The sequence below is a fragment of the Grampus griseus genome, assembly GCF_964374135.1.
Source record: "Grampus griseus genome assembly, chromosome: 4".
Lineage (NCBI taxonomy): Eukaryota > Metazoa > Chordata > Mammalia > Artiodactyla > Delphinidae > Grampus > Grampus griseus.
In genome coordinates this window covers 126,055,063-126,081,650 of record NC_138997.1, presented here as the reverse complement: position 1 = coordinate 126,081,650, position 26,588 = coordinate 126,055,063, and the positions used below count along the sequence as shown (strand labels likewise).

The 26,588-nt window shown below is 41.3% G+C and overlaps 1 protein-coding gene across 1 annotated transcript in view; it reads right to left on the bottom strand.

Moving 5' to 3' along the window:
* Positions 1-6,748: 6,748 nt before the first annotated feature.
* The window catches only part of AFG2A (AFG2 AAA ATPase homolog A), a 348,368-nt gene continuing 328,528 nt past the window's right edge, over positions 6,749-26,588 (bottom strand). Inside the window, exon 16 of the mRNA XM_082653515.1 lies at positions 6,749-7,646. Within this exon, the coding sequence (XP_082509641.1) occupies positions 7,470-7,646 (177 nt within the window). The 3' untranslated portion in view covers positions 6,749-7,469. The remainder of the gene's footprint in view (positions 7,647-26,588) is intronic.

Sequence of the window (26,588 nt, the reverse complement as noted above, 5' to 3'; positions counted from 1 at the left end):
TTCCGGAACCTTGATAATTTAAGAGCAGTTTTGAAACTTCCTGATGTGGTTTACTGTTGTTCTCAAGGTAGAAGAGAAGTTTACCTCTAGGGGAAAGATTTTGGTTTAAAAAAAATCTTCATGTACATTTTAGATATTCAAAAATTAAAACAAAAATCTTTCTAGAATGAAAATTTGGGGGACAGTTGAGTTAGATGACTCTGCACCATAGATGACAGTGGCTTCCATGGTGGGCAGAATGGCAGAAATTACTCTGTGTCCTGATTGGGGCACACAGTGAAGGACACTGCAGTTAGCATGTGATAGGCTGGTTCTTTTGACAGTGTAGTAGAAAGAGATCATTTGCCCATGGAGGAACACGGGTACAGACTCTAGGAGCCCTGATATCCAGTATGAAACTAAAATGTTTTCATCATTGTAATGGTTCTCTATTATCAGTTTTCTAAAACGTCACAGCCTAGCCTTAGCCTATGCACTGGGGGAGTTGAGGTAAGGTCGCTGTCTAAACTGGGGGGAAGAAAGAGGGAGAGCAGCACGGAGCTGGAGGAACCTGTTGGTGGGGGATGAGTGGACAGCAAGGAACTGGTACTAAGCTACTGCCATTATGTACTTAACAAACATTGAAGTCTGTTAATGGGGGAGCCCCAGAAAATACTTGAAGAGGCAAAATCAGTAGAATGGACTTTTGGTTATTGGAGGACGAAGGCTTAAAGACATAAATTGGGTACAAAAGAAAATGCGAACATACTTTGTCGTAACAGCCAGTGAGGTCTGAGGCTGTATTAGTTGCATCATAATCCCTCAGTGAATTACCTCGGGTTTTTTTTACTCTACTTCCGTGTATGCCTTCATTGGCTGGCACTCAAGGAGTTAAGATGAACAACTGCTCTAGCTTCTGATATTTATTTATTATTAGTTTTTACACACTAAAAATATTTTTATTTCCAAGTCGTCCTGGATGAAACACAGATGGGGATATCGATTTTACAACAAAATTAGAAAATCACTTCTGATATTTAATTATGTTACTGCCCATTGGCTTAGGATGACTATTTTTAGCACGTTAATGTTATCTTTACTTTGTTAAAAAATGAGAAACGGATGTTGAATTCCATAAAACTGAGTGCATTGTCTTCTACTTTGATCTATTAATATGCTAAATTATTATCTGATTTTGAGTCCTCATTTTTTAAAGTACTTCTTTTAAAGATTTTGATATGTAGCTAGCGAAGGGGGGCCGGCAGCATGCTAGTCATAGCAAGAATTCGGATTTCTTTTGCTTGATGCTCTGAAACAGTTTAAATAGCATAACAAGGATCAGGTTGAAGATCTAAATGAATTTTTGCCTATAAAACCATCTGTGCTTAAAATGTTTTGAGAGGTAGCTATATGGAAATGAACCATAAATTTTGATGTAAGTATTTTCATTATTATTTTCCAGATATTCCACTATTTTGATTTTGACTTCTTCTTTGATCAAAGAATTATTTCAAAATGAATTTTGAACTTCTGAGTAGTTGGTGTTTTTTGTTATTATTGTTGTTTCTACATTTCTTATTTTCAGTTTTATTGCATGGTGATTATAGAGCACATTTTCAAGTTGGTCCAAATTGTACCTGACAGATAGCCTTTGAAATATTTAACATGCAGTGCCCTCACCCAAAACGATATCAAAAAAATTATTGCTTTCTCCACCTCCAGCCAACTAGACCTAATAATAGCAACAACTGGTCTCAACCAGCCTTACCTGGCATTTCCACACATTTGCACCCCAGCACACATTAAACCAGAGTGATATTTTCTATTTGCATACGCAATCCTACGATCAATTCCCAACAAACTAGGAGGAGTCCTAGCACTGCTACTCTCAATCCTTGTTCTAATATTCATCCCAATACTTCACACATCTAAACAACGAAGCATAATATTCCGACCCTTTAGCCAACTCTTATTCTGAGTACCAGTTGCAGATCTCCTAACTCTAACATGAATTGGAGGCCAACCCGTAGAACACCCATGGTTTATCTGCTCTCTAACGGCAGCATGGATGAGCTCTATTTTTCTTTCTTTTAATTTCCTTGGGCTTTGCTGTGTGTGATACTTTAAACATCTTCCCAGGCACGTTTCTCACTAAGTCTTGAAAGAAGAGTCTACACATTTCCCAATGATTTTGTGAACCATTAAAAACCTTGTAAATTTGTCTGCTTCAATTTGCTAGTGAATTCTGTTCCCCAAAAGAGACCCCCACCAAAGATGCAGGCTACTGGGTTCTATTTGACATAGACGTTAGGTAAAGTCTATCCATGCACACAACTGGTATAATGAAAACGGAAGGAAGGAAGGCAAATCATTTGGAGAACTAGAATTTCTATGTCAACCGTATTTGGAAACTCCTGTTAATTCCGTAAGTGCTTTGGTGCGTGCCCATCTTTAAAGGAGGACTCAGAGAAACGTGACAGAATGAACCACGCCTCTAACAACCTCACATTCAGGAATTTAAGTAACAACAGGCCAGGGAAATTATTTTATTCTACCTTTAGAGCAACTTTTCTATAGCCTTCCCCTGATTAAGATAAATGAAACATACACTCAGGTTTGGTTTTTCTATAAATTCAATAATTATTTTTCCAAAATGGAAAGCTTATACATTATTTTTAAAACCTGTTTTACATATTAGCAATAACACAGAACTGAATATTTTTCAAACTAAGTTAGGGTGGTCGGTATTAAGCTTAAAAATACATTTTCTTGGTCACAAAGAAGTAAAAGTTAGAAGCCATTCTTCTAAGTTTTGTTGTTAGAAGGAAACATTAATTTCACTATTCAAACTAAAATCCCTTGGCGCGCTGCAAAAAGCTCGTCAATGTGAATATCCCCAAACCCTGGAAAGAATCTGAACCAATGACAAACTTTTGACCAAACAGATGCCAAAATACCAAAAAGACAGGAAGCGATAGGCATTTTCTTTCCTTGCTGAACTTAAACTTTCCATGAATTATACTGTGTATTCAGTCACAAACTATCCCAGATAATAGGATCATACACTATTTTTAAGTCCATAAACATGAGATTCTGGAATTAGAAGTCAGACCACCATGGACCAAACAGGGTAAACTCTAATCAGCAACACCTGACCTGCTCCTTTGTGTGGCTCAGACCTTTACCGTTACTGTTGTAGAAAGGGCACAAACTTCAAATCAAGGACTATCATTGCCTTTTCCACAGTAATAATTAGCTACCTAAAGATATAAAATATAATTGGTTTGGAATAGACTAAAGATGTAGTGCTCTACAATCTTTTCAAGTTCTTAAATTCCAACTCTTTGCATGATCACAGTGCCATGGAAACAGATGTCTGACTCCCAGATTTAATTTCTCCCACCCGCTGCAAGACATGTAGCACCTAAACACTAACTTTCACCAATTTCTTCCAGCCTCACAAGGAAAAATATTGTTTTTCTATTTCTTTAATTTTGTATCAGTTTGAGATGATGGATGTTCGCTAAGCTAATTGTGGTCATCATCTCATGATGTAAGTCAAATCATTATGCTGCACACTTTAAACTTATACAGTGCTCTAGGTCAATTATATCTCAATAAAACTGGAAATTAAAAAAAGTTAGTAGAGGGCTTCCCTGGTGGCGCAGTGGTTGAGAGTCCGCCTGCCGATGCAGGGGACACGGGTTCGTGCCCCGGTCTGGGAAGATCCCACATGCCGCGGAGCAGCTGGGCCCGTGAGCCATGGCCGCTGAGCCTGCGCGTCCGGAGCCTGTGCTCCGCAACGGGAGAGGCCACAGCAGTGAGAGGCCCGCGTACCGCAAAAAGAAGAAAAAAAAAAAAAAAAAGCTAGTAGAAAACAAAAAAATTCTTTCAGCTTGTCTCCTGGGTCATAAATGCCTAATCTCTTATTTCCCTGCTTGCATTTTATTCCATCATACCCGGTACCCCTGATTTTCCAGACACATGGAATTGTGGGCGTTGTGGATTGCACTGGAAGTCCATGGAACGGGGTGAATAGGATTGTGATGTTAGTTAGAATGCAGAACATGGCTATAGGTGCATTTTGCCCTTGCACCGTAACATGTCAGTTTAAAGTCATCTCTTAAAAGTTGTCATAAAATACTTAGGCATGCAAAAAGTATAGACTGTATTACAATCAACATCTGTATTCCCATCACTCAGCTTAAGATATGAAACATTTCAACTTCTCTCCCCTGAGGAAATTCCTTCCCAGTACTTGGTGCTTTATGTTTCCATTCACGTAGTCTTTTACTACATGTCCGCAGAAACAACATATTATTTTGCATGCCTTAAATGTTAAATAAATATTGTTAAGTATGCTTATGAAACATTCTTTTTGCTTTTGAGATTCCTCTGTTTTACATACAGCTTTTTTTTCTTTTTTTTAACTGCCACGGGTACCGTATTGTATGAGTATTCCATAGAAATCCATTGTTACTGATGGATATTTAGATTGTTTCCAGTTTCTTACTACTTACAAATAATGGTGCTATGATTTTCTCATTCATTACTTTATTGAATAGCTTGCTCTGAGATACACACCTGAAGAACTGTTGGGATTACAGGGTTATTAGACATGCCAGTTGTTTTCCAAAGTGGCTGCACGAATTTATACTCTGCCAGCAGAGCGTGACGCTCCACTGCTCCGTATCCTTTGGGATTATGAACTCTGTAAGCAGGGTTTTAGCTGCTGGAATCCTCTGTGGCCAGGGTGAGGATGTATTCCTCCAACTAGTGCAACTGCTAGTCACCCAAAGGATATTTCTAGCCTGGATTCTGTCTTCATGTTTATTTCTAGGTTTTGAGCTCTGTGTCAGAGTTTGCGTGAATTCAAACCCTGAAGCCATGGTCGGGTGAGCCCATAGTCAAGCCTCTCTTTTATTCCAAAGCACAGACCAAGTCAAGAGAAGTTCCTTGTGGTCTCCCTGGCCTGTGGGAGGATGTCTAGTCTGCCCTTACACTGAAGGTGTTGGTCTTTAAAGATCTCAACATTATGTATGGGGCTCAGTCTCAACTTCAAACATTGTATGGGCTGAAGGGTCTGAGTGGCCATTAACACCTAAACTCCTTGCTGACGAGGTTGCCCTCCTCCTCCCCAGTACCCAGCCCCAGCCCCAGAGCCTCAGTGTTGGTTCAAGCTTATTGTTCTGGTTTTTCGTTTATTGGCAATGGGATTTAATTTTCCTGTTTAGGCCTTTGGGGATAAGTTTTTCTCTTATTTTCTTGTGCCCCAGCACTTAGAGGGAAGTTACGGTCTCCTAATGACTAAAGGGATAATGGGAAGCACAAAAGTAACTTTGAGGTTCTATTTTTTTTTTTTTTTTTTGCGGTACGCGGGCCTCTCACTGTTGTGGCCTCTCCCGTTGCGGAGCACAGGCCCTGGATACGCAGGCCCAGCGGCCATGGCTCACGGGCCCAGCCGCTCCTTCCCGGACCGGGGCACGAACCCATGTCCCCTGCATCGGCAGGCGGACTCTCAACCACTGCGCCACCAGGGAAGCCCTGAGGTTCTATTTATTTCAATGGGTAAGCCTTATTTTCTAAATCAAGAGAGTCCAACAGAACTTTCTGAGTGATGGAAATGTTCTACAATCTATTCTGTCCAATATGGCAGACACGTGTCACATGTGGCCTTTGAACATTTGGAATGTGGCTAACCTGTCTGATGAACTATATTTTTAATATTATTTAATTTTAATTAAAATCTCAAATAGCCATGTGACTAGTGACTATTTTATTTGACAGCACATTTATATATATATACTTTTGGCCGCACACGGCTTGTGGGATCTTAGTTCCCTGACCAGGGATTGAACCCAGGCCCTCGGAAGTGAAAGCGCAGAGTCCTAACCACTGGACGGCCAGGGAATTCCCAGCACATTTCTAAATAGTCGTAACATTCTTCGTCCCTTGGGTGGTTTTATGTACTAATAAACCAATGTAGTCTGGGTAAAAACCCCTTGCAAATCTACTTTTTAAAAAAAATTTATTTATTTTTGTTTATGATTTTTGGCTGTGTTGGGTCTTCGTTGCTGCACGCGGGCTTTCTCTAGTTGTGGCGAGTGGGGGCTACTCTTTGTTGCGGTGTGCGGGTTTCTCATTGCGGTGGCTTCTCTTGTTGTGGAGCACGGGCTCTAGGTGCACACGGGCTTCAGGAGATGCGGAGTGTGGGCTCAGTAGTTGTGGCTCGCAGGCTCTAGAGCGCAGGCTTCAGTGGTTGTGGTGCATGGGCTTAGTTGCTCCACGGCATGTGGGATCTTCCCGGACCAGGGCTCGAGCCCGTGTCCACTGTATTGGCAGGCGGGTTCTTAACCACTGCGCCACCGGAAGCCTGCACATCTATTTCTGATAGTCAAAGGATGAAACAGTTGAGATGTGATTTCAGAATGTCTACCACCACAAAACTGTACAGCCCTGTTATTTTGATAATCAGGTATTTCTCGCCTGACTTGTCTTTCTGGGAATTTTCAAAGATCTACAGTGACTGTGTTTAAGTGCACATTCTTCCCATTGCCAGCTTCTGAACTGGAAGTCAACCAATCAATTTCCAACAGCTTTTTCAAGGATATTTATGGATTATCAAAGTGTCAAGAAATCTCAAGGATAAATAGTTTGGAGCATAAATGCAGATATTTAGAATGCAATGTTAGACACTATGATGAAGAGAACAAGTTGGTTTTTCTTTGAACTGAAGAAGTTTATTGGTAACCTGGAAATGCATACAAGTTAAAACATGAATACCTCACATGGTTAATTTATAGCATTTTTATGAAAACAAGAAAAAGAAAAAAAAAACACAAGTACTTCTAGGTCTGGACTGGGCTTATATTTCCAATTTTTTAAACTTCCAAAGGCCATTACAGTATGTGAAATAACTCTCAATTCTTTTTTTAATTGCCATAAGTAGAGGTTAAGAAGGCTAAAGCGAAAATGTTAAGTCTGAATTATAATGAGAACAAATATGTATTTGGAAACAAGGTCACATAAGCCTAGCTGGTGCTTTAGCCATTTCATGGGCTGGTCTTCAAAATTAAAGGTTTGTAAATAATTTTCACCGCGCTTTCATCTACACGCATCTTCTATGTTCTTTTATAAAACTGATGCCCACAGTTTTGGTATTTGGAAATGCACTGAAATGGATTCTGGAGTAAGGAAAGCATTTCATGGGAGGAATGAACCAGGTCAAATTAATGAAAAAGCTAAAAGTTTGCCTTTTAAAACTCAGCACACATTTCCGGATAAAACTGACTTAAACTCTTGTCCAGAGATTTTTCATGGATATTTTCATTGTTGCCATATGATTCAAAATGTCTATAAGAACTGAGGCCCCTCAATCTAGTCAACGTATTTCAGACATTTTGCTTATCAAGGGCTATTCTGACACTCTTTAAAAAAGAAACAAGTTTTCTCTAGAAAGTACTTTTAGCATAATGAATATGTATACTTTCTCAAAGCGCATGCAGCCCACTCTTGTCTTGATAATCTTCATAGAAACGTCTCAATGATTCAGGAAGTCTGGGTGTCACGCTGCTCAAGGCTTGAGTAAAGTGTTTTTTCATAATGCAGTTGGCTTGAATGTCTTCTTCCAGAGCCAGAAGGGCTGCCTCTCTACATACGGCTATAATCTGAAACAATACAAACAAACAAAAACAAAAACAACAACAAAAAAAGGAGAGAGAAAACAATCAATACTGTTTTTTAGAAATGTTAACATTTCAAATATTCATCCGTGGTAACTTCTACAACTAAAAGCCTATCCCTAAAATTTATCTTTGGGAGTCATTCCACTTAAGTTTTCAAAAGGATAAAAAGTAATCACCTTCATTTCAAAACAACATATTAAGTACCGAGATCCAGGAGCGGCAAAAAGATATATGTTATGGCCTTTGCTCTTAAGGAGCTTACAATTGTAAAGGTGGAGCAGACGTGCAGGCACAGACCTCTAACACGGGGTGACAAAGGATGAGTGTGTCTGTGGTGGTGGGGTGGACGGGGAGAAGCCCGGTGATGAGGGGAGGGCCGGGGAAGGAGGCACTGATGTAGAGTGAGGACCTGCACATCAGCACACCTTGTCACAGCACAGAATTTCCACATTCCTTTCAACCTTTGATCTATTACCAACATGTAAAAGCATTTCTTTATGTGCATCTCCTTAATGAGTTCTTAAATCTTAGGAATATCAGATAGAGTTGTCTCCGTTTACTTTGGAGAGCTGCATTAGAACAGAGAAGTGAATTCTGTTTACTCAGCGAGGAAAGCTGGGAGAATTGAAAAGAAGCTGGGGAGGGGGTGGAGTGGATGCTAGAGGGAGGGAGGAGAGAGTGCGCGGTAGGAAAACGGAAGGGAGGAAGGTTCAAGTCTTGAATCCTGAAATGTGTTTTAAGCTCTCTGGACTTCAGACAGCGGAAGCGGGCTGATGCCAGTGTCATTCTAAAGACACATTACTGTGGTGAAAAGAGCCTGTGGGATGAAAAGAGATATTGTGATTTTCAGGGCAACAGGGAAAACAGTGATTGATATTGACTGCACCCTTATATCGGTAAATGAAAGGGCCAGCTGAAACACATTTGTCCGGCCATTCAGCATATTTTCTCTGTTTGTTCACTTACTGAAAAGAGTTCCTCTGCTTATGCTGGGCTAATGGCTGCCAAAGCAGTTTAGTAGCTCTTTAGGGGATTTAGCAGCATGTTTAGGGAGCTTTCAAAAAAACATGCATAGATTTAGATGGCTTTGTCAAATTACGACAATGTAACCGTTAGTTCTGGGCTTCGTTAATGGGCACTGAAGTCGACTATAGTGGTTATGCATGTTAATGCTTTTCCAAAAAGAATGGCTACCAACTTGTTGAAGGAAAAAACAAAACTTCTAAGAATTAGCGAAACAACTTCATCACATATTCTGGTGCAAAAAGGGCTATTTGAAAATCAGATGTGATATTTAATAAGCACAGTAAAAGCACATAAAACGCCCCCATGGCAAACTGGTTCTATTCTGTTCCAAAGGAACCTTAGGGACCTCCAGAAGGAGGTGAAGAGACCAAGTACGGAGAGCTCCATCCCCTCCTCCCCTCCATCTGAGCAGCACTTCTTTCATCTGTGCAAGAATCTGAAGCGATGGTTGCAAGGCTGAAAAGTAGGAAGAAGAATCACTGGAAGGGCCAAAGAGGACTGAATTTCCTGCTTGCTGGTACAGTTCTAGCTGCTTCTCTGAGACAGTACAGGAAAGGTTTCCACTGTGTGGCTCCCCCCTCAGGCTAAGTCGGGTAGAGAGGTTGCCACCACTGGGCCAATGCCATGTCTTGCACACTTCATACCTGACACTTCCCTCAGAGAATACTGGACCCAGCACATAACGGGTCCAGTACACTGGACTGAACACCTACCATGTGTGCTAGACAATTACTAATGACTTCACTAATTAATTGCTGTGGGACTTGTGCCCCCAGGTTTTGTACATGCAGTGACCCCCTTGTAGAGGTGTGTGTGGAGCCTGATGGAAGCATGGCAAATAGGGTGGTGGTGAGTGGCGGGGGAGGGAGGTTGGGTTGGGCTGAGGAAGGAAGGGGAGGCGCAAGGCTGCCTGGAACCCTTCAAAACTCCTGGAATTTGGTTCATGTGGCCGGGTGGCTAATATTGCTGGCGCATTTGAGAAAGTGAACCAACAGTCTAGTAAGGCTTCCTCTCTCAATACACAGTAGTCAAACTGGGAGAAGAAGAAACGATTATACTCCTCTAATAACTGGAATCTCAAGTAGCCTAACATGGCAAGGTAGGGAAATGTAGGTAGTGGGAAGAGAGGTCATGAGGCCTCGAAGGCCGCCCTTGGGGTCGGCTCCCCTGAGCAGTTCCTCTTTGCAGATCAACCTTCCTTCCTTCATATCTGCATCTATAGATTCTCCTCTAAGCTGTAAACTACTCTTTGCCCTTAGCTTCTACGGCAGTGGCAGGGGGGGCACTGGTGGTGGTCAGAGCAGTAACTGCCATTTGAAAGCTGGATGTTGGTAACTTGGGGCCTTCGGTATATGTTAACATTTCACAGTAATTTGCCAACTATATTGAATACTGGCCTGACCCTTAATTAACAATTTCTACAGAATTGTGAGGTATAGAAAACTTGGACAGAGTTTTGACTAAAGCGCTAAGAAATGTTTGGATTAGACAGAGATGACCTTTAGAATCTCTGGGAGACAACGACAAGGGAAACAGAGCAGCTGAATACTGGTACTCAAGCACCTCATATGAAGCTGTCTTCCGTTGTGTAGAAGGAGCCCAGCTGTTTGCAGTTCTAGCGTGGCTGAGGGCTGCCTGAATTCAACACTTGCTTCAATAAACCTTATCCTGTTTCTTTTTATTTACAAGGGATGCCCTGAAGAACCAGTCAATTAGGCAATCCTTTCTGCCACTTTTATTTTCCTATCATATTTGCTTAGCAATATACAACAAGTAATTGAGAGGAAATAGAACTCTACTCATAATTAACCCGTCACTCATCAATCAACGTCCACTGAATGGCTGGTTACTCTGTGCAACAACTAGGTGAGGCCAGCCGGAGGGTCCAGAGATGTCCAAGACATAGCATTAAGAGGTACCACTAGCAAGGCAAAAGGAAAGTGCTTTGGTATGGAAAGAAGGAAGAAATTATTGGTTCATAAATGGAGTGGGAAGGACAGAATTTAGATATGCACACAGGAAAGGAAGTGCATTCTGAGCAGAAGAAATAAAGTGAGCAAGGTGGGGAGAAAGAAACTGGGAATTACAAGGATCTAGCCTCAGTATCCCAAATGGAGGGGGTAAAAAAAAAAAAAGAGTAATTCTATCATGAAAATGTCACTAAAAATAACAATGATAGTTTTCAGAAGTCACGTGGGCCATAATGACAGTAAAGGCTAGTCGATGACAGTCATCTCTAATGCTCTAAACCCAACTCACAAGCAGATGACGCACTAGCAGCTGACAGAGCATAACTCCTAAAAGATCCTTTGTTCTTATTTTTTTCCCCATAAAAGGGCTTTTTAGTAGAAATTCCAAAAGGAAAAACATTAATCAGATTATTGGTTCTTCTCTCCTAACTTCGATTAAGAAGACAGGCCCGGAAATGCAAGTATTCTTAGGAGATCCATTTCATGATGGCTGGTTTCTATTTGCCCTGGGTCATTTATTTTGGCGTGAGTTCCAAGATACCATGCTTCCCAAGAAAAGTGCAGCTTTCCTGCTTGTTTTCATGGCCCATGCCAGCATTCCCCTTGACATATCAGTGTCTTTTCAGAGGAAGAAGTATTTCATGATCAAATAGGTTTTAGGTAACACTGTATATACTCTGTCTCCCACAAAGCACAGCAGAATGCTAAAGGTTTCTGTGAGGCCTAGCAGTGATGACCTGCTTAATTCTTTTAAGCTGATGTTTCCCACAGAACTTTCCACCTGTCCTCTGTTTTTGGCAGAACACCTACAAATGGTTACCTTTAGGGCTACTGCTGACCTTCAGCACGCACTCTGGGAGGTGCTCACCCACACCAAGCAGCTCAATCTTGCCTAGCTTATATCCTTTTTTCTTTTGCTCTCGCCTATTCCAGCATAGACAGAAAAGGGAAAGGGCTGAGCAAGAGAGACTGGAGGAGGACCAGTCTGTTTAACGGAGTCAAAAGGCAGCAGCCACAGCACACACTTGTGCCCTGGACCTGCACGTAGTCCACGCGCATTTGTTGAATTGAATTGAACAGTTCCTTAACTATCCACAGATTTTCCAAAAATGCATGTTATATATATATTTCTAACATTTGGCCAATATCTTGTAATATTTTTACTTAAGTTCCATATGACCTAGACTTTGTCAGTTACATTTAAGTTTTTGGAATGATAAACTCAGTAAGGAAAATTATTTAACACTGTGATGTATGTTCATTTTAAGCAAACGTTTCGGTCTGGGGCCCTACTTTGAATCTAGTTCTTTCCTTAGAAGTAACAGAAATTTTAGCAAGAATACAAGTATGCCTGTTAGTTTGAGGGGTGCTTCCTTAGGTATCAAAATTTGTTATACAGGGACAGGAAATTTCTTCCCGTGTTGTCATGGGGGAGAAAACCACACTTTAACTGAGAAAGATTCCCCCAAATTTACCCACAATGCAGTAATATATATTGGTTTACAGAACCAAAGTGGAAGATTTGTTTAAAAAATTGTGCAAATGGTTACCTATTGTCTCACTTGATGAAAGTAATCTGGCATCAGTTAATTACTGAAGACTTTTCTGTATTAAGCTTGGAAAGGTGAGTTCTTTTCAGATAAATTTGCTAATACACCTCTCTATTTGGGAATGAATACTATGGAAGCTGAGAAGAAGGACCTTCAGTTGAAACTAGGACCTTTCTCATTACTCTCTCTAAAGTTTGTAAGAAAATTGAATGAGTGTATGTATATGTATATATACATCTACAGTATATACAGGGACCACACAGCTCATCCTTCTGCTGGCATCACTTTTGAAAGCACACGGAGTCTGGGACTGTTTCAGCGATGGGGGAATTCAGATGAATTTTCCCCATGAGGCCCCAGAAGAACCTCACTGAGGGGTGTAGACAAACATGCAAATTTGAGTCACAGACTGTCTGGAATGTTTAACCCGTTTAGAAAGAAAACTCTTGGCACTTAGGTGCCTTAACATCTTTGGCAAAAAGGATTTTGGAAGCTTTCCCCTAATCCCTTCACCATCTTGTCTGTCCTCTTCCCCCAAAGGCTGCAGACTAGATCATTTAAATGAATTTTTAGCCAATTACCAGTCAGGTTGTTTTTGCCATTAGGCTGTGAAAGCAAAATGTTTTGGCTGGCTCTGTAAAGCCAGCGTGTATTTACAGAATACACAGAGCGTGTATTCTGTGTTGTTTTAAAGAATAGATACGGGGCTTCCCTGGTGGCGCAGTGGTTGAGAGTCCGCCTGCCGATGCTGCCGATGCAGGGGACGCGGGTTCGTGCCCCGGTCCGGGAGGATCCCACATGCCGCGGAGCGGCTGCGCCCGTGGGCCGTGGCCGCTGAGCCTGCGCATCCGGAGCCTGTGCTCCGCAACGGGAGGGGCCACGGCAGTGAGAGGCCCGCGTACCACAAAAAAAAAAAAAAAAAAAAAAAAAAAAGAATAGATACGTGCTTTGCTGAAAGGTGAAAATGTTATCTGTTTGGGGAAATGAGTAAACAAGACAAAAGACTAGCAGAGTGGGCCTAAGGTCTCACTGTCAGAGCGACTAAGACAGGCTGTGTTTCAGTGGCCGTGACACCCAGTTTTTGGTGCCAACGTCACAAATCCTCTTTCCATTCGTTCAGCAGTAATAATAGATCTATCAGATATCTGAAAAATAACAAAATAAGCAAGAAATCTCTATATGAAAGATTTAGGCATATTTGAGATGAGCTCCTAAAAGGTAAGAAAGGAAAAGACTTTTATGAAAATGTTTAGAAATCCTCAAAACAAAGTCACTGAGGAAAACAGTAATTGTTTTCAATTGCTGGAAAAAACGTAACTCGGCAATATAAGCAACGGGACATATGAGTATGAATTTTCATGCTATGCTTGTCCTCTGAAAAAGCAGTGCCTTTAGAACAACAATACAGCAATAACTGGATTACGTGAGACAACTCCCCTTGTGAGGGGTGTGGAGAGGCAACTTCCCAGGGTGAGAAGGCTCTTGACCATTGAACCTTGGGAAATCTAATTACCTCACTTTTAAATGCAAAAGGGCAAAAGAGGCAATTGTGCAGAATTCTGAATGCCACGAAGAATAAGAACAATGTCTTACTTCACTGTGGAAAAAAAACCCGAAACCTCTTATACACAGCCTACGGTTCTTTGCCTCAATCCATGAAACAAGAAGAGTTTAAACAGGTGGCTCAGCTTTGTGAAACAGAAACAGGCTCATTGCGAAAATTAAAACCAACATGGTTTCTAAACAGGCAGCGGCAATTTTTTAAAACGACGTGATTAAGAATGACAGTCAAGGCAAAAACTGTTTACCAAAAACTAATCAACAGGAAGGAAAACCTGAAAATGTCGGGCACTATTTTGGGTATTCATTCCTCCTGTGCTGTGACCCTTCCCTTGTTCTTTTCAGTTTCACAGCAGCACTACAAGTTCTCCGAGTGCACTGAGATGAGGAACCCAATAAAACTTCAAGCACAGTCATTTCCATTCCAGATGAGGCCTGGGTAGTAACCTGCACTTCTTTTCTATTGACTGTAAACAGATCACGACAGTGACAACAGGAACACCACCCTTGAGGGCATGTAAGCCTGGGAAGAAGGGCTGCTGCCCCAAGTAGGCCTAGGAGCTGCTCGCTTCCAACAGGGATGCTGAGATTCTAACGCAACCGCCACTACTAAGCTCCTAACTACCTCTCAGAGCTTATCTGTATCCTCCAGAAAAACGGAAGGGTAACAAACTTCTGAAGGCGGCTTAAACAACCAACTGAAGTTCTGTTTGGTTCCCATCACCCCATCCTGCAGGCACAGAGTGTACTCAGGTCTGTGGAGAAAAAGAAGTCAGTGATTTTAAATGTGCCAGAAGAGGAGGCTTATTTATAGGGAGACCTCAGATGATAAAAAAAGTGGCTCCGGAGAGCTGAGTTCACTTACCTACTTTAATCAGCACATGTCAGGGCTGCTTTTTAAATAGTTCATAGGAAACCTACAACTGCATCCTAGGGACAGGAATTTATGGGTACAAGGAAATGAACATGCGTGAGTAGGTGAACTGCACAGTACAGAGTAGGCTACATGGGGAGACGGAGCCGGAGAAGAGAGACGCCCCCAGGCCCCTTCTTGGGCAACTACACGCCGGATCCACAGAGGCAGGGCTCCCCTCTGTCCGCCGCTCCTGATGTTCGGCGCGAAGAAAGCTTGCCTCCCAGTGAGGCCTAAATGTGCTTTTCAGCTTCTTTGTATTTCAAGTGTACTAAACAGCTTTAAAGAATTCACCAAAAGGAATGCGCTGCGGTGCTCTAAAAAGTCTTAGGTACTTTCAGGAAAGTGGTTTTGCTAAAAGCATCTTCTGTCTGGAACACCTGTGCCCTGCTGCGCCTAATTGGGCTGCAGCTGGCGCTGACTGTAGCGAGGGGCGGGGGACGTGGTGCGCGCTCAGCCCCCCGCCCCTCGCTTTCCTTTTCACTTTCACAGCCCCGCGACCAACTTCCCCTACGTGTCTGAGGGATTAGGAACCCAGCAGAGAGCGGAGTCCTGCTGTTTGCGAATAGCCTGGACTGGAGGTGCTTCAAGGAGGAGGCTACCTGGGAGATTATGTGCTCACGCGGACGCCGAGGACCCATTCTCCCCGGCCCCATTGAGACGCGGTGAAAGCTGGCTGAGTGGCCGGGCCTGAAAGATGTGACTGAGGGGACCGCAGCAGTTTCCTGGCCATAGAGCAGCAGATGGAGTCAGACTGCCACAGGCGCAAACGCCGCCAGGGGTGCCCCGAACTGCCGAGAACGCAGAGCAGAGCAGAGCACAGCGCCAGCCGGGGAAGTGAACTGGAGGGAAGCAAGCGGCGTTTATTCATAGCTCTTTAAAATACCACCTCAGCGAGCGTGGGAGGCTAGAAGTGAGAATTTTGGAGGGCAAGTTTCAGATTTAAGGAATCACCGAACTACTGCTCTTGGATTGTCTGCAAAATAAGCTTTATGATACGAATCCATCTGGGATTATGTGAAGATCATACAATCTAGAGTGCCATACAGAGTACAGAGTCAAAAGGAAAGAATTTCTAGAAGCCTAGTGATGTTAGAGAAGGGAAACCCCTGGGTTGCTTAATTCTGCTGATGTAAGTTATTATGAGGTCTCTAAAATATATAGCTGAAGTATATGTACATCCAGTCATTATTACTTGCATGGAGAAACCCATAACTGTTTTTGTTTTTTTAAAATTTACAAAAGAATTGATCACCCCACAGAGGGAAAGAGCTGGGGTTTTTATTCTTATTGTTTCTACAACCAACTGCAGCTGTGGGAACTTTAAAAGTTTCTAACATTAATTGAACCCATAACAAGATAAAAAGGAGTATTTTTAGTTTTGAAGAACACGCCAACTGGTACGGGTATAGAGAGAACAAGAACCTCGTGGTAGGGAAGGAGAGGGGTGAGAAAGGCAAACAGATGCTGGGAGGCCTCCATTCATCCATTTACTCAACAAATCTTTACTGACCACCTACAAGGCTCCAGGCCCTGGGGAACAGGGCAGTGAAGAAAACAAAGTCCCACCTTCATGCGACAAGATGGTGCAAAGTACTGGTTTAACGTACTTGCCCTTCAAGGTTCAGTGTGACTGTTTCCACTGAGAGGCGCTCCCAGCGGCAACTTCACTACCTCCCCACACCTGGATGCTTTAGGATCCCTTGCCTTATGGTCTGGTGGCAGCCTGTACTACTGTTCTGTCATATCACAATTGTCAGGTAGAGAGTTATTAGTGGTAAATGTCTGCCTCCTCACTAGATTACAAGTTCCATGTAGGCTCGCCAGCCTTGGCCCTGCTGTACTCCCCAAACGTACCAAGCCCCTTGACCTTCGGGAGTCTACAAAAAGGTCTACTGCTGAGCTCACCTCTGAACAGAGATGTAGTTTTTACATTTTTTTGTTTTAAATACACACAAACACACATACACATGCAGCTCTTGCTGTGACAACTGGAGCCAAGATAACTGCCTACTGTAGACCAAAAAAGCAATAATGTCTGGGGCACAATGGGTCATCTAGGTGTGTATTTGTGAGCCCTTCGGGGGCGTGCTGATGACCAAGTTACGCCCAGAAGGCTACTGAAGCTCTTGCAAGAGGCACCAAACTTTGGGTAAAAAGCACTTAGGAATGGGAGAGCTAGGCCCCCCGCAAAGAGGAGAGAAGGGCACAACAGGGGATATTCTAGGGAGAGGGGACCAAGCAAAGTTCAGCTAGCTCTAGGACTCCTCTCGAAGTCTGGAGGGTTGGATCCTCCCTGCCAGTGTTGTGGGAGCTTGGGAAGCAGTGGCTGGGGGAAGGTGTAAGCAGGGGTGTTAAGCCAGTTTTAATATACCCCGTGTTTCATCATCTGCCAACCGTCTTCACTGCAAACTCCCACATCATGCCCCACCAACACACACAGAAAAATGCCTCCTTTGAAACTCCAGAGCTTTGGGGATGCTCTGGGTAGCCTTCCCTGGATCTTGTCTAGCTTAGGATTCTGGACTCTGACCACAGAATGGAGTATTTGGGAGTTAGTACCTTTTACGCCTTTTTTTTTTCCGAGATATAATTGACATAGAACATTACATTAGTTTCAGGAGTACAACATAATGGTTCACTATATGTATATGATGTGAAATGATCACCACAATCAGTTATTTCTTTTTCTTGTGATAAGAACTTTTAAGATCTACTCTCTCTGCAACTTTCAAATTCACAACACAGTGTTATTAACTATAGTTACCATGCTGTGCGCTACGCATCCCCAGGACTCACTCATTTTATAAGTGGAAGTTTCACCTTTTGATCGCCTTCACCTCCCACACCCATATAATATATATAATGAACTCGTTTCTCCTTTCCCATTCTCTGAGCAGCTGCAGGCTGGTCCTGCTTAATCAGCAGCCTTGCCTGCCATCCTTAAAGTCATTTTAAAGAGTATGGTATGGTGTTAATGGTTATCTGTGTTAAATAGAATAAAATGACTTGACAATACTTAGCTAGCTAAGGAGCATCTGAAGACAGGTCCCAGTAAGCAAACGCTAAGTATACCATTAGCTCATGACAGGGAGTGAGAAGACAACATGATTATTTATCTTACACTTATTTTACAGATGTCATTCTCATTGACAGTAGTATTGTCCCGAAAGAAAGGAAAGCTCTTCTTTCCCAATAGCATATAAATAAAAAAAAGGATTTATATTAAGTGATATCACCATCAAATAAGATACTCTAAAATACCTAAGAGTATATATTCACATATCTTCTCTTTTACATTTTTAAGGTGGTCTCTGTTTCCTCTGACAGATAATCCTTATGTTGCTTATTAGCCATTTGTTTAGAAGCTCACATTATATTATTTTGTTTTAAACTCAAATAATAATAAAGCAACACTGTCTTATTTGTTACATGAACTGAATGCTATTTCAAGTATTACTTCACCAGTTTTGTGTGTTTATTGGCTATATAAGAAAGATTTTTAGCCTAGGGTCCCTGGATAGCTAGATGGGTCTAAGAATATTCTGAAACCTATGGAAACTTTTATATGTAGAGAGACGGTTCAAAGCTTTCATCATATTCTAAGAGAGAACCATAACCCCAAAAGGGTTAAGAACTACTGCTCTATAGTAACTACACTTCAAATCCTCTTAACTCCTATGACTCCTTCATTGTAATATCTATCTTCCCCTTTCCAGATGACTTAGGCCAGAATGCAACTGGGCTAGAACTACTACAGCTGGGGAGTACAGAAGTTACGAAGTAGAGCTGATCATAGTAAAGACAAGTAGTTTTTACTTTCTTAGACCTTCCTCTTGTACCCTGGAACAATTCAACAACTGCCTCTAGGTATAACTAAGTGCTTATTTAGGTCTTTATTGACATGAAGAGGAACTAAAGATCTATATCCTATTTCATTTATTGAAAAAAAAAAGGTAGGATAATAAGACATTAAGACTGCAAATTTAAGCATATTAGTTAAGGAATACAAAACCCAAGTTCCCAAGTTCAGATCAGCATTTACAAGTGGCACGTATTAACGATGTGTAATTTTACATTACCCATTAAGTGAATTTTAAAATTTAAATATATGTGGGTTTTGATATTTGGTAATAACATTACACACTAGGGTATTTAGAAACTGAGGAAGTCGTTTTCTTATCTGAAAAACTATCTGGCCTGTTGTCTTATAAGGAATGAGATGCACTTTGAACTATTTCTTGAATGTCCATTAAAAAGGAAAAAAAAAAAGAGCTCTGATTTTACTGATTTAAAAGCCAGTAGTAAGATACAGTGCTTGCCTTTTAACAATTAAAAAATTATATATGTAATATAACTTAAAAAGAAATTACAAATACTTGTAAAAGCCACATTGGCTAATCATTTTTTCATTACCGTTACTCTTAATCCAGATGCAGATGAAGAATGAAGGTGATTCAGTTTATGAAGGCTTGAACCAAAACATTCGTGTTTTTTTCTTCTGATCATTAAGTCCATTACTTAATGGCCTATGAAACGTAAACATTCTTTCTCAACTACTGTTACCTAAACTCCTTTACAAGAATTCTAATGAGAGAACAAGGTTTGTGACAAGTTCAGCAATGAAAAGAGCCAGAAAGTCTCCATTTGTAAAGAATAAACTAAAAACTGTGAGAAAGGCCATAAAAGCAATCCACAGATATGGAAAGGGTTGTGGAAAAAGGAGAACAGATGACACTACTTGTTGATAATGAAGAAATCACATTCAATATTTTTTTAATTTAAAAGATGTATTAGATTGTCACTTGGTGGGACTGGTCTGTTATGAGAAATGCAACAGGTGGTATATTTAAGGAGCTAATGGTGAATTTTAAAGCACAGATTATTCATCTACAGTTTTTAAAATCTAAAGATGTAACATTTAGTAAATTTGAGTAGGTCTATTTAGTAAATCTCATGACTGTACCCATACATTTCACCTCATCATTTTAAACTAACCGTCAAATTTCTAACCATCAAAAAACTTATCATTGGAAAGAGACCAGTAGATATTTCTAACTGAACAGAATTTTTTTTCACGGAGGTGAGTCAACTGGACACAAGGGGATTACGATACAATGGAAACTATTTTGCAATCTCAGTCAATGTATCCTCTATTATGAATGATAAAATATATACATAAAAGCACCCTACAATGTTGTAAAGAGGAGCAAGTGCCAAGAATTTCCTCTTAAGGGCTGTACTTTTTCAGTTGGAGATCTAATCACGAAACTTAAGATAGGCTACCCCTTGGTAACAAGCACCTCCGTTTTATTGTGCTGGCATCTAACTGGAAATAAACCCATACCATCTTTGATACAGTGTGTTCAAATATCTTCTGTACATATTTTATAATTACAGTGAAGAATGTGAGAGTCAGGAGAAATTCTGAGTTATTTTACAGGTCTGTCCTGCTCTCCCCCACCAACTAACTCTGTTCTCTTTGAAATAAAATATCTACATTCACACACCCATAACCCCCCTCATCTGCAGATGCAATATTAAGTTCACAAGATGTAGCATGAGTTTAAGCACTATATTAAAGTGTGAAGTACATTTTACTATCATTAGTTCGAAGCCCAGCATTTGTAAATCTTTTAAAATTAACTAGGCTGTTAAGATCCCATCACTCTGGCAGCAACCCAGCATAGCTGTGCCTTTAACAAAAGAATTCTGTAATAAAACGAGATTTTACATGCTGAAACAAAATATTTTAAACCATCTTTCTGCCAATTGCTCATTTTAGTAATATTTGTGGAATTTAACCCCTCGCCCCACATATACAAACGTTCCCAAGGAAGATTATGCTAAGTTTTGGGTTAACCTCTGAATTACTAACTTTTTATATCAATCTTTTAATGAACACTTTTATTTTCTTTAAGAAGGAACCCAAGTCTTTTTTTTTTTTTTTTTTTTTGCGGTACGTGGGCCTCTCACTGTTGTGGCCTCTCCCGTTGCGGAGCACAGGCTCCGGACGCGCAGGCTCAGCGGCCATGGCTCACGAGCCCAGCCGCTCCGCGGCATGTGGGATCCTCCCGGACCAGGGCACGAACCCGCGTCCCCCGCATCGGCAGGCGGACTCCCGACCACTGCGCCACCAGGGAAGGCCGGAACCCAAGTCTTGAAAAGACTTTAAGGCATGTATTCTTTAACTGCCGTAACAAACACGACCAGGCTAACTTCAATCAGAAGGGACTAATGAGTAGTTTTCACACTACATATGTGAACGCCTCTTAGCAAGGTGGATTAAATTCTGCCTCAGCTTCTCTTAATGTCTCCAAATATTTGCAATCATCTGTGACATCTGCTGTGTATTAGTTGACTGCTAGGGACAGAAACTCAATTTGAATCAAAAGCGTAAATTCATGATAAGGCTATTATTGGATCTAACAGAACCTGAGGACAGTAGTGCGGCTGGGCCTCCACAGACCACCTGGACTGGTTCTCTGTCCACGATTTTGATCTATGCTTCTCTGTGTACTTCGTCTTTATTTCTCTCTCACCACATAGTGGTTTTCTCCACGTGGTAGAAAACACGACAATGCACAGTTTCTGTGTTTTACATCTTACAGCTTTAGCCACCAGACAGTCCTCATATTCTCATTTTAGTAACCCAAACTCCTGTGGCACGTCTCCGAGCGGCTTGGCCCAGTCACTGCGGCTGGGGAAAGGGCATTATGATAGAGCCAAATTCAGGTAGGTCATTTCCTCTGCACCATATCAACCATGTGTGTGTTGTCACGTTGTGATGACAACTCTGTAGTTTTCTGGGGGGAGAAGGTGAAGATCCTTGGGACCCTGGAAGTATAGGCAACTGGAGCAGGCCTATGTTGGCTGGTTGAGGAATGAGAGAATGTTAAAAAGTGTCCTCTATTCTTCTCTACGTATATGTAACCTTGAGTTACTTATGCATTGCTTCGAATGCTGTCTTGGCAACACATTATCAAAACGTTCTGCTGAAAAGGTGCCAAATGGACCTCGTGCCCAGCAGTGCCCTGCCAACCATACTTCCAAAACAACAGTGCTCAGCATACCTCAGTGCGGCCAGCTGCTTCTAGCTGCCGTTTTCTTAGATCGTGCTGCTCATTAGGGGGTCCAGATAACATTCTGGGCTGTACAACTGATTTTCGGATCACAGGTTATCATCCAAAATATGATAAAGATGGAGCTCCAGTGGCACCATCGGTTAGCACGCGGTACTTATACAAAATATGATAAAGTTGAAAAACCACAAGGTCCAACTTCTTTGGAAATGATTATGCAATCTACAGGAAAACCTAAAGCTAGTGTTTTTGAATGATGATTCTAACACGGGTCATGGTCAAAGACAGATGTTATCTTTGTGTTAAATCCATTCTCCTTCTTAGCAACTAGAGAAGTCTCAATGAAAATCAGAAAAGCAAACAAAAACTCAACTTCCTTTGTGCGGGGAGGGGTGATATAGCTAATAGATTACTCGAGTAATGGAGCTGTTCAGTTTGGAAGTTAATGGAAATTTTATTTGGAGACTAGTCCCTAAATTCAATTAAAATTGTGCATGTAACTAGAAACACGTGTCGACAAGACTTAAGGAGGGGAAGAATGAAATGGACAGTATTCCAAGTTTGGAAAACTTTGCCTTAATTCTTCCATTCTCAGTGTCTGAAAAATGATTTTAAGTGTCTTTCACACCAGCTCCACCCCACTCTGTAAACCTGACCAACTCTTTCTCTTGAGAATAGAGGTGAAAGGGGAGATAGATGAGATGGAGTCCTTAGTGAATATTTAAGGAGGGAATAATATATTTTTTTCCCCTCTCACTTAAACTTTTTTTTTAACTAGGAAAAACTCAAACATATACAATAGTAGAGAAAATAATGTACAGTGAACTCCATTCGCCTGTTACCTGGATTGCTCTGTCAAGATCATAAACCAATGGTAAATCCTCAGTTCTCAACTTACTTGATCTATCATTTGATATCAACCACCCCCTCCCACTTTCTTCAACAGGACACTGGAACACCTCACTCCCTTCACTCCAGCTACACTGGCTTCCTGACTATTCGTAAACATGGAAAAAGCTCAGTCTCGCTCAGATCACTTGCTCTTGTTGTTCCCCTTCTGGAATGCTCTTCTCTTGGATAACTAACTGCACAATTCACTTACCTCAGGTCTTTACTCAGTTGTCACCTTTTTCAGTGAGATTCTCCCTGGCCACCTCCTCCCTATAATCCTTTTCTCCTTCCCTGCTTTATCCTGCTCCTCCTCTGTTACTGTCATCTAATATATTACATTTTATTTTGTTGATGTCTTCTTTCTCCTCACAAAAATGAAGACCACAAATAGTACAGATTTTTGTTTCTTTTGTTTGTGCCTGGAAACTTACTTGGCAAATAGTAGTTGCTCAGTAAATATATGTTGAATGAATGAATGAGGACAAGTCTGATATTTGACTTAATGTTAACTAAAGTTAGGACTTTAGTCCTAACAGTTTGGTTTTTTACCAAATGTGGAATTTATGCCTTAGATCAGGTGCTGTATTTATCACTTTACATTGTTTATACTGCTTAGGCAGATTGTTAAGACTTAAAAAAAAAATACAAAACAACTATCCCACAAACTTCAGAACCAATGGACCTTTATGCTCATGTTCTAATCTAGATTCGGTAGAGCTAGCTTTGACTACTATTGATTTCAAGTGTGCTTTTGGCCAGCCTTCCACAAAATGGGGCTGCACTAAATACCTAGTAACCAAATAAAAACAGTAGAGATGAAGTAGAGATTAGAGCTAAATGGAATGTGAAATAAAGCTCTCAGCTGTGATACTATTTTATATTCCCGAGTGGTTGCAAATAATTCCTGAAAGTATTCGAAGTGTAAATTCAGTCTGTCCGTTGGCCACCCCCTCCCTTCCCGGACCCCATCACTACCCTAACCCAGGGTTCGCCGGAGAGGTAGCCTTAACTCAGGTGAAGCACACCTGGTTCAAAGCTGAGAACACCACCCGATACTGAACTCTGCAAAACTGCAGCTCCAAAAAGGCTTTCTGACTGATGAATGCCTGATCAGGGGAGATCTTAGTGACTTTCGGTGGCTGGTACTTTTAAAAAGTACTCCACGTGAAGTTATGCTGCTTTCCCAAGGCCTCAATGCCTGCCTGGTCGGTCAGTCAAATCCACTAGCTTCAGACTCCCCTGTTATAGAAGTTCAGATCAGCAACAGTACGACAACTCTTCTTCGACTTTCTCCTTCAAAAATCATCAGCAGAACCTGTTCTACATTCCTGGTCCTCTGAACAACAAAGCAGTTAGAGGTTATTGTAACCAGGATAATGTGTGATCTGTGAAGAAGTGATGCTTCTGAGAAGCAGAAAATCTGCTTTCCAGAAATATGTTTAGAGACAGAAAGTAAGGGTTTTGTAAGGAAAAACATAACGTAAAAAGAAAAACTGCTAGTTATATAAGCCAAAAAAACTGCAGTTGGCTTTGATTTTATAAGTCAGAAAGTATAAAAAGACAGAAATATTTTAATGTAAGAAAGTTTAAATATGTATTAATTTACCTTATTTTAAATATTTTACTACTGATAGCATTTATGTATCAAATACAAAGTAGTTTAGTAGTTTTTTTCAAAAATAAGAATTATTTCAGACTAGCTCTAAAAATATAGGTCCTTAAGTCTCTGAGAAATTAAAATGCAATAATTTTAGAGGCTAGTTTCAAGATTCAGTGTGACACAATATAACAACAGGCAGAGACTTTTCAGTATGCTAATATTTGATTGAAATATGAAGATATAGCTACAAACATACCCAGGTCTGAATCCCAAGAACACTGTGAAGCCAGTATTTCTTTAGGGGAGGAGAAGGGCTATTCTATTCAACTCAATTCATTTAGGAAAACCCATGCACAAGTCATTGTTCAACGCTCTTGGGGAGGGAATATAAAGACAAGCTGTAGGAGCCTAGAATTCAGAAGGGGAAATAAGACAATTGTGTAAATGCTTTTCAGAAAGTGAAGTAACTGACATAGGAGAAACATAAAATGCTGGCGTGGGAGAATAATACTGATGATGATGATAATAGTTACCACTACTACCATCAGCACCACTACCAGTACCACTACTGACTGACTCCCAAATATTCTAGATCTTGACATGTCTAATCCATCCAACAGTCCAGTGAGGTAGGCAGCATTCCCCCTCCCCCACAATTTATAAATGCAGAAACTGACATTTAAAGCATTTAGGTAAATTTGCCCAATATCATACAATCAGGTAAGTGGTGACCCCAGTACCTTTGCTCTAAGTATATCAGGCTGTCCCCCACCGTAGCCTGGACGAGGAAGAGAAAATATCTACCATGAGCTTTAAAGGAATGTGAGAACGCAAAAATGCTGGTGTTGGCAGCAAGGCACTCCACGTGAAGGAACACTCCTGGGCAAGGCACAGAGGTGGCACAGAGGTGGCACAGGGTGGGCTGTATTCTGTGAAAACTACTCGAAGTAGTTTCACAGGACTGCGGTGGTTTTCAAAGTACGCCCCTTGCAGCCTCCAGCTTCTCCTCAAATGTCTGAGGTACCGAGGAAGGATGAGAAGGAAAAGGCTAAGAGTGTAGGGGAAGAAGTGATCCACGGAACAGAACCTGGAGAACACTTCAGCTCAGTGTGATACAAGGAGAGAGTCTGTAAAGGACAGGAAGAACTAGAGGAATCTAAGAGAGTTCACATGGAAACCAGAAGAGCATTTCAGGAACGGGGTGTCAATTCTGGCAGATGGAGCAGAAAGGCCAGGCAAGCCGAGGACTCCAAGCTGGTTCTGGGCTGGAGATGAGGAAACAGTGGGTGAGATCAGCTCAGCGGTGTGGAGGGAGGGAGGGGCCAGGCTGCCAGGGTTTGAAGAGTGAGTTAGGAGTGAGGAAGTGGAGGGAGTAGGTGTGCCAGGCTTTTAAGGACTTCGGTGCAAAAAGGAGACAGGCTGTAACCTAGGAGTAACGATGATCTAAGGAAGGTTTAAAAAGGAATACACTATCCAAAAGTGGATGTAAAACAAGAAATGGTATTTCCAGAGTTAATTTTTAATTTCCTGAGTCCACTGCTGTAAGAATCTCAAAGCATTTTGGCATTCATATCTTGGCATGCGTATGAACTTAATTGTGGAGATAAATGCAGTAGCAGCTCAGACAGAAACCAAAAATCCTCTGCAAAATTACTGGAGTGGTTACATTAACTTCTCCTCAAACTTCTAATCCCCCAATCTCAACTATAACATAATGGCTAGAGGTCTTTCCACCAGTGGGTAAAGACAGGTGCCCCAAAATGTAGCACAGAAAAGTTTGTTAAATGAACACTAACACACAAAAAAACCTACTAACACATACAATGTGGTTATTCAAAAACTTCAGATCTTTTCCACTGTCAAATAATTTTCCTTTGTATTCATGTTTTATTTGCTTTACCTTAAGTCACCCCCTAATCACGCTGACATCTACTACTGATGATTATATTAGACCTAAAAGTGTTCTTAAACAAATGAAAAATACTGACTTCCATTCCTGAAAGTCCTGCTTCCAATTTTCAGGAGGAAATTAAATAATGTATAAATCAAATACTGGGCCTAAGCCCAGACAGCTGAACATCGTTTTGTCCTTTCAAGGCAAAGAGGAAGTGTCTGCTGTGGCAGGGACATGCCAAGAGAAATAAAGCTTAACCTCAGCCCCATGTGAAAGTGATTTTAGATAATCGGGGGTGTCTACAAATAGGTTAAAAATGGGACCACATACTAACAGGGAACTTTCCATGGAAGTTAAAAAATGTATCAAGCTCCAACCCCCACCTTAAAAACAAACTATGTTTGGGAAATGGCATGGCCTTAGAAATTCTATATAAAG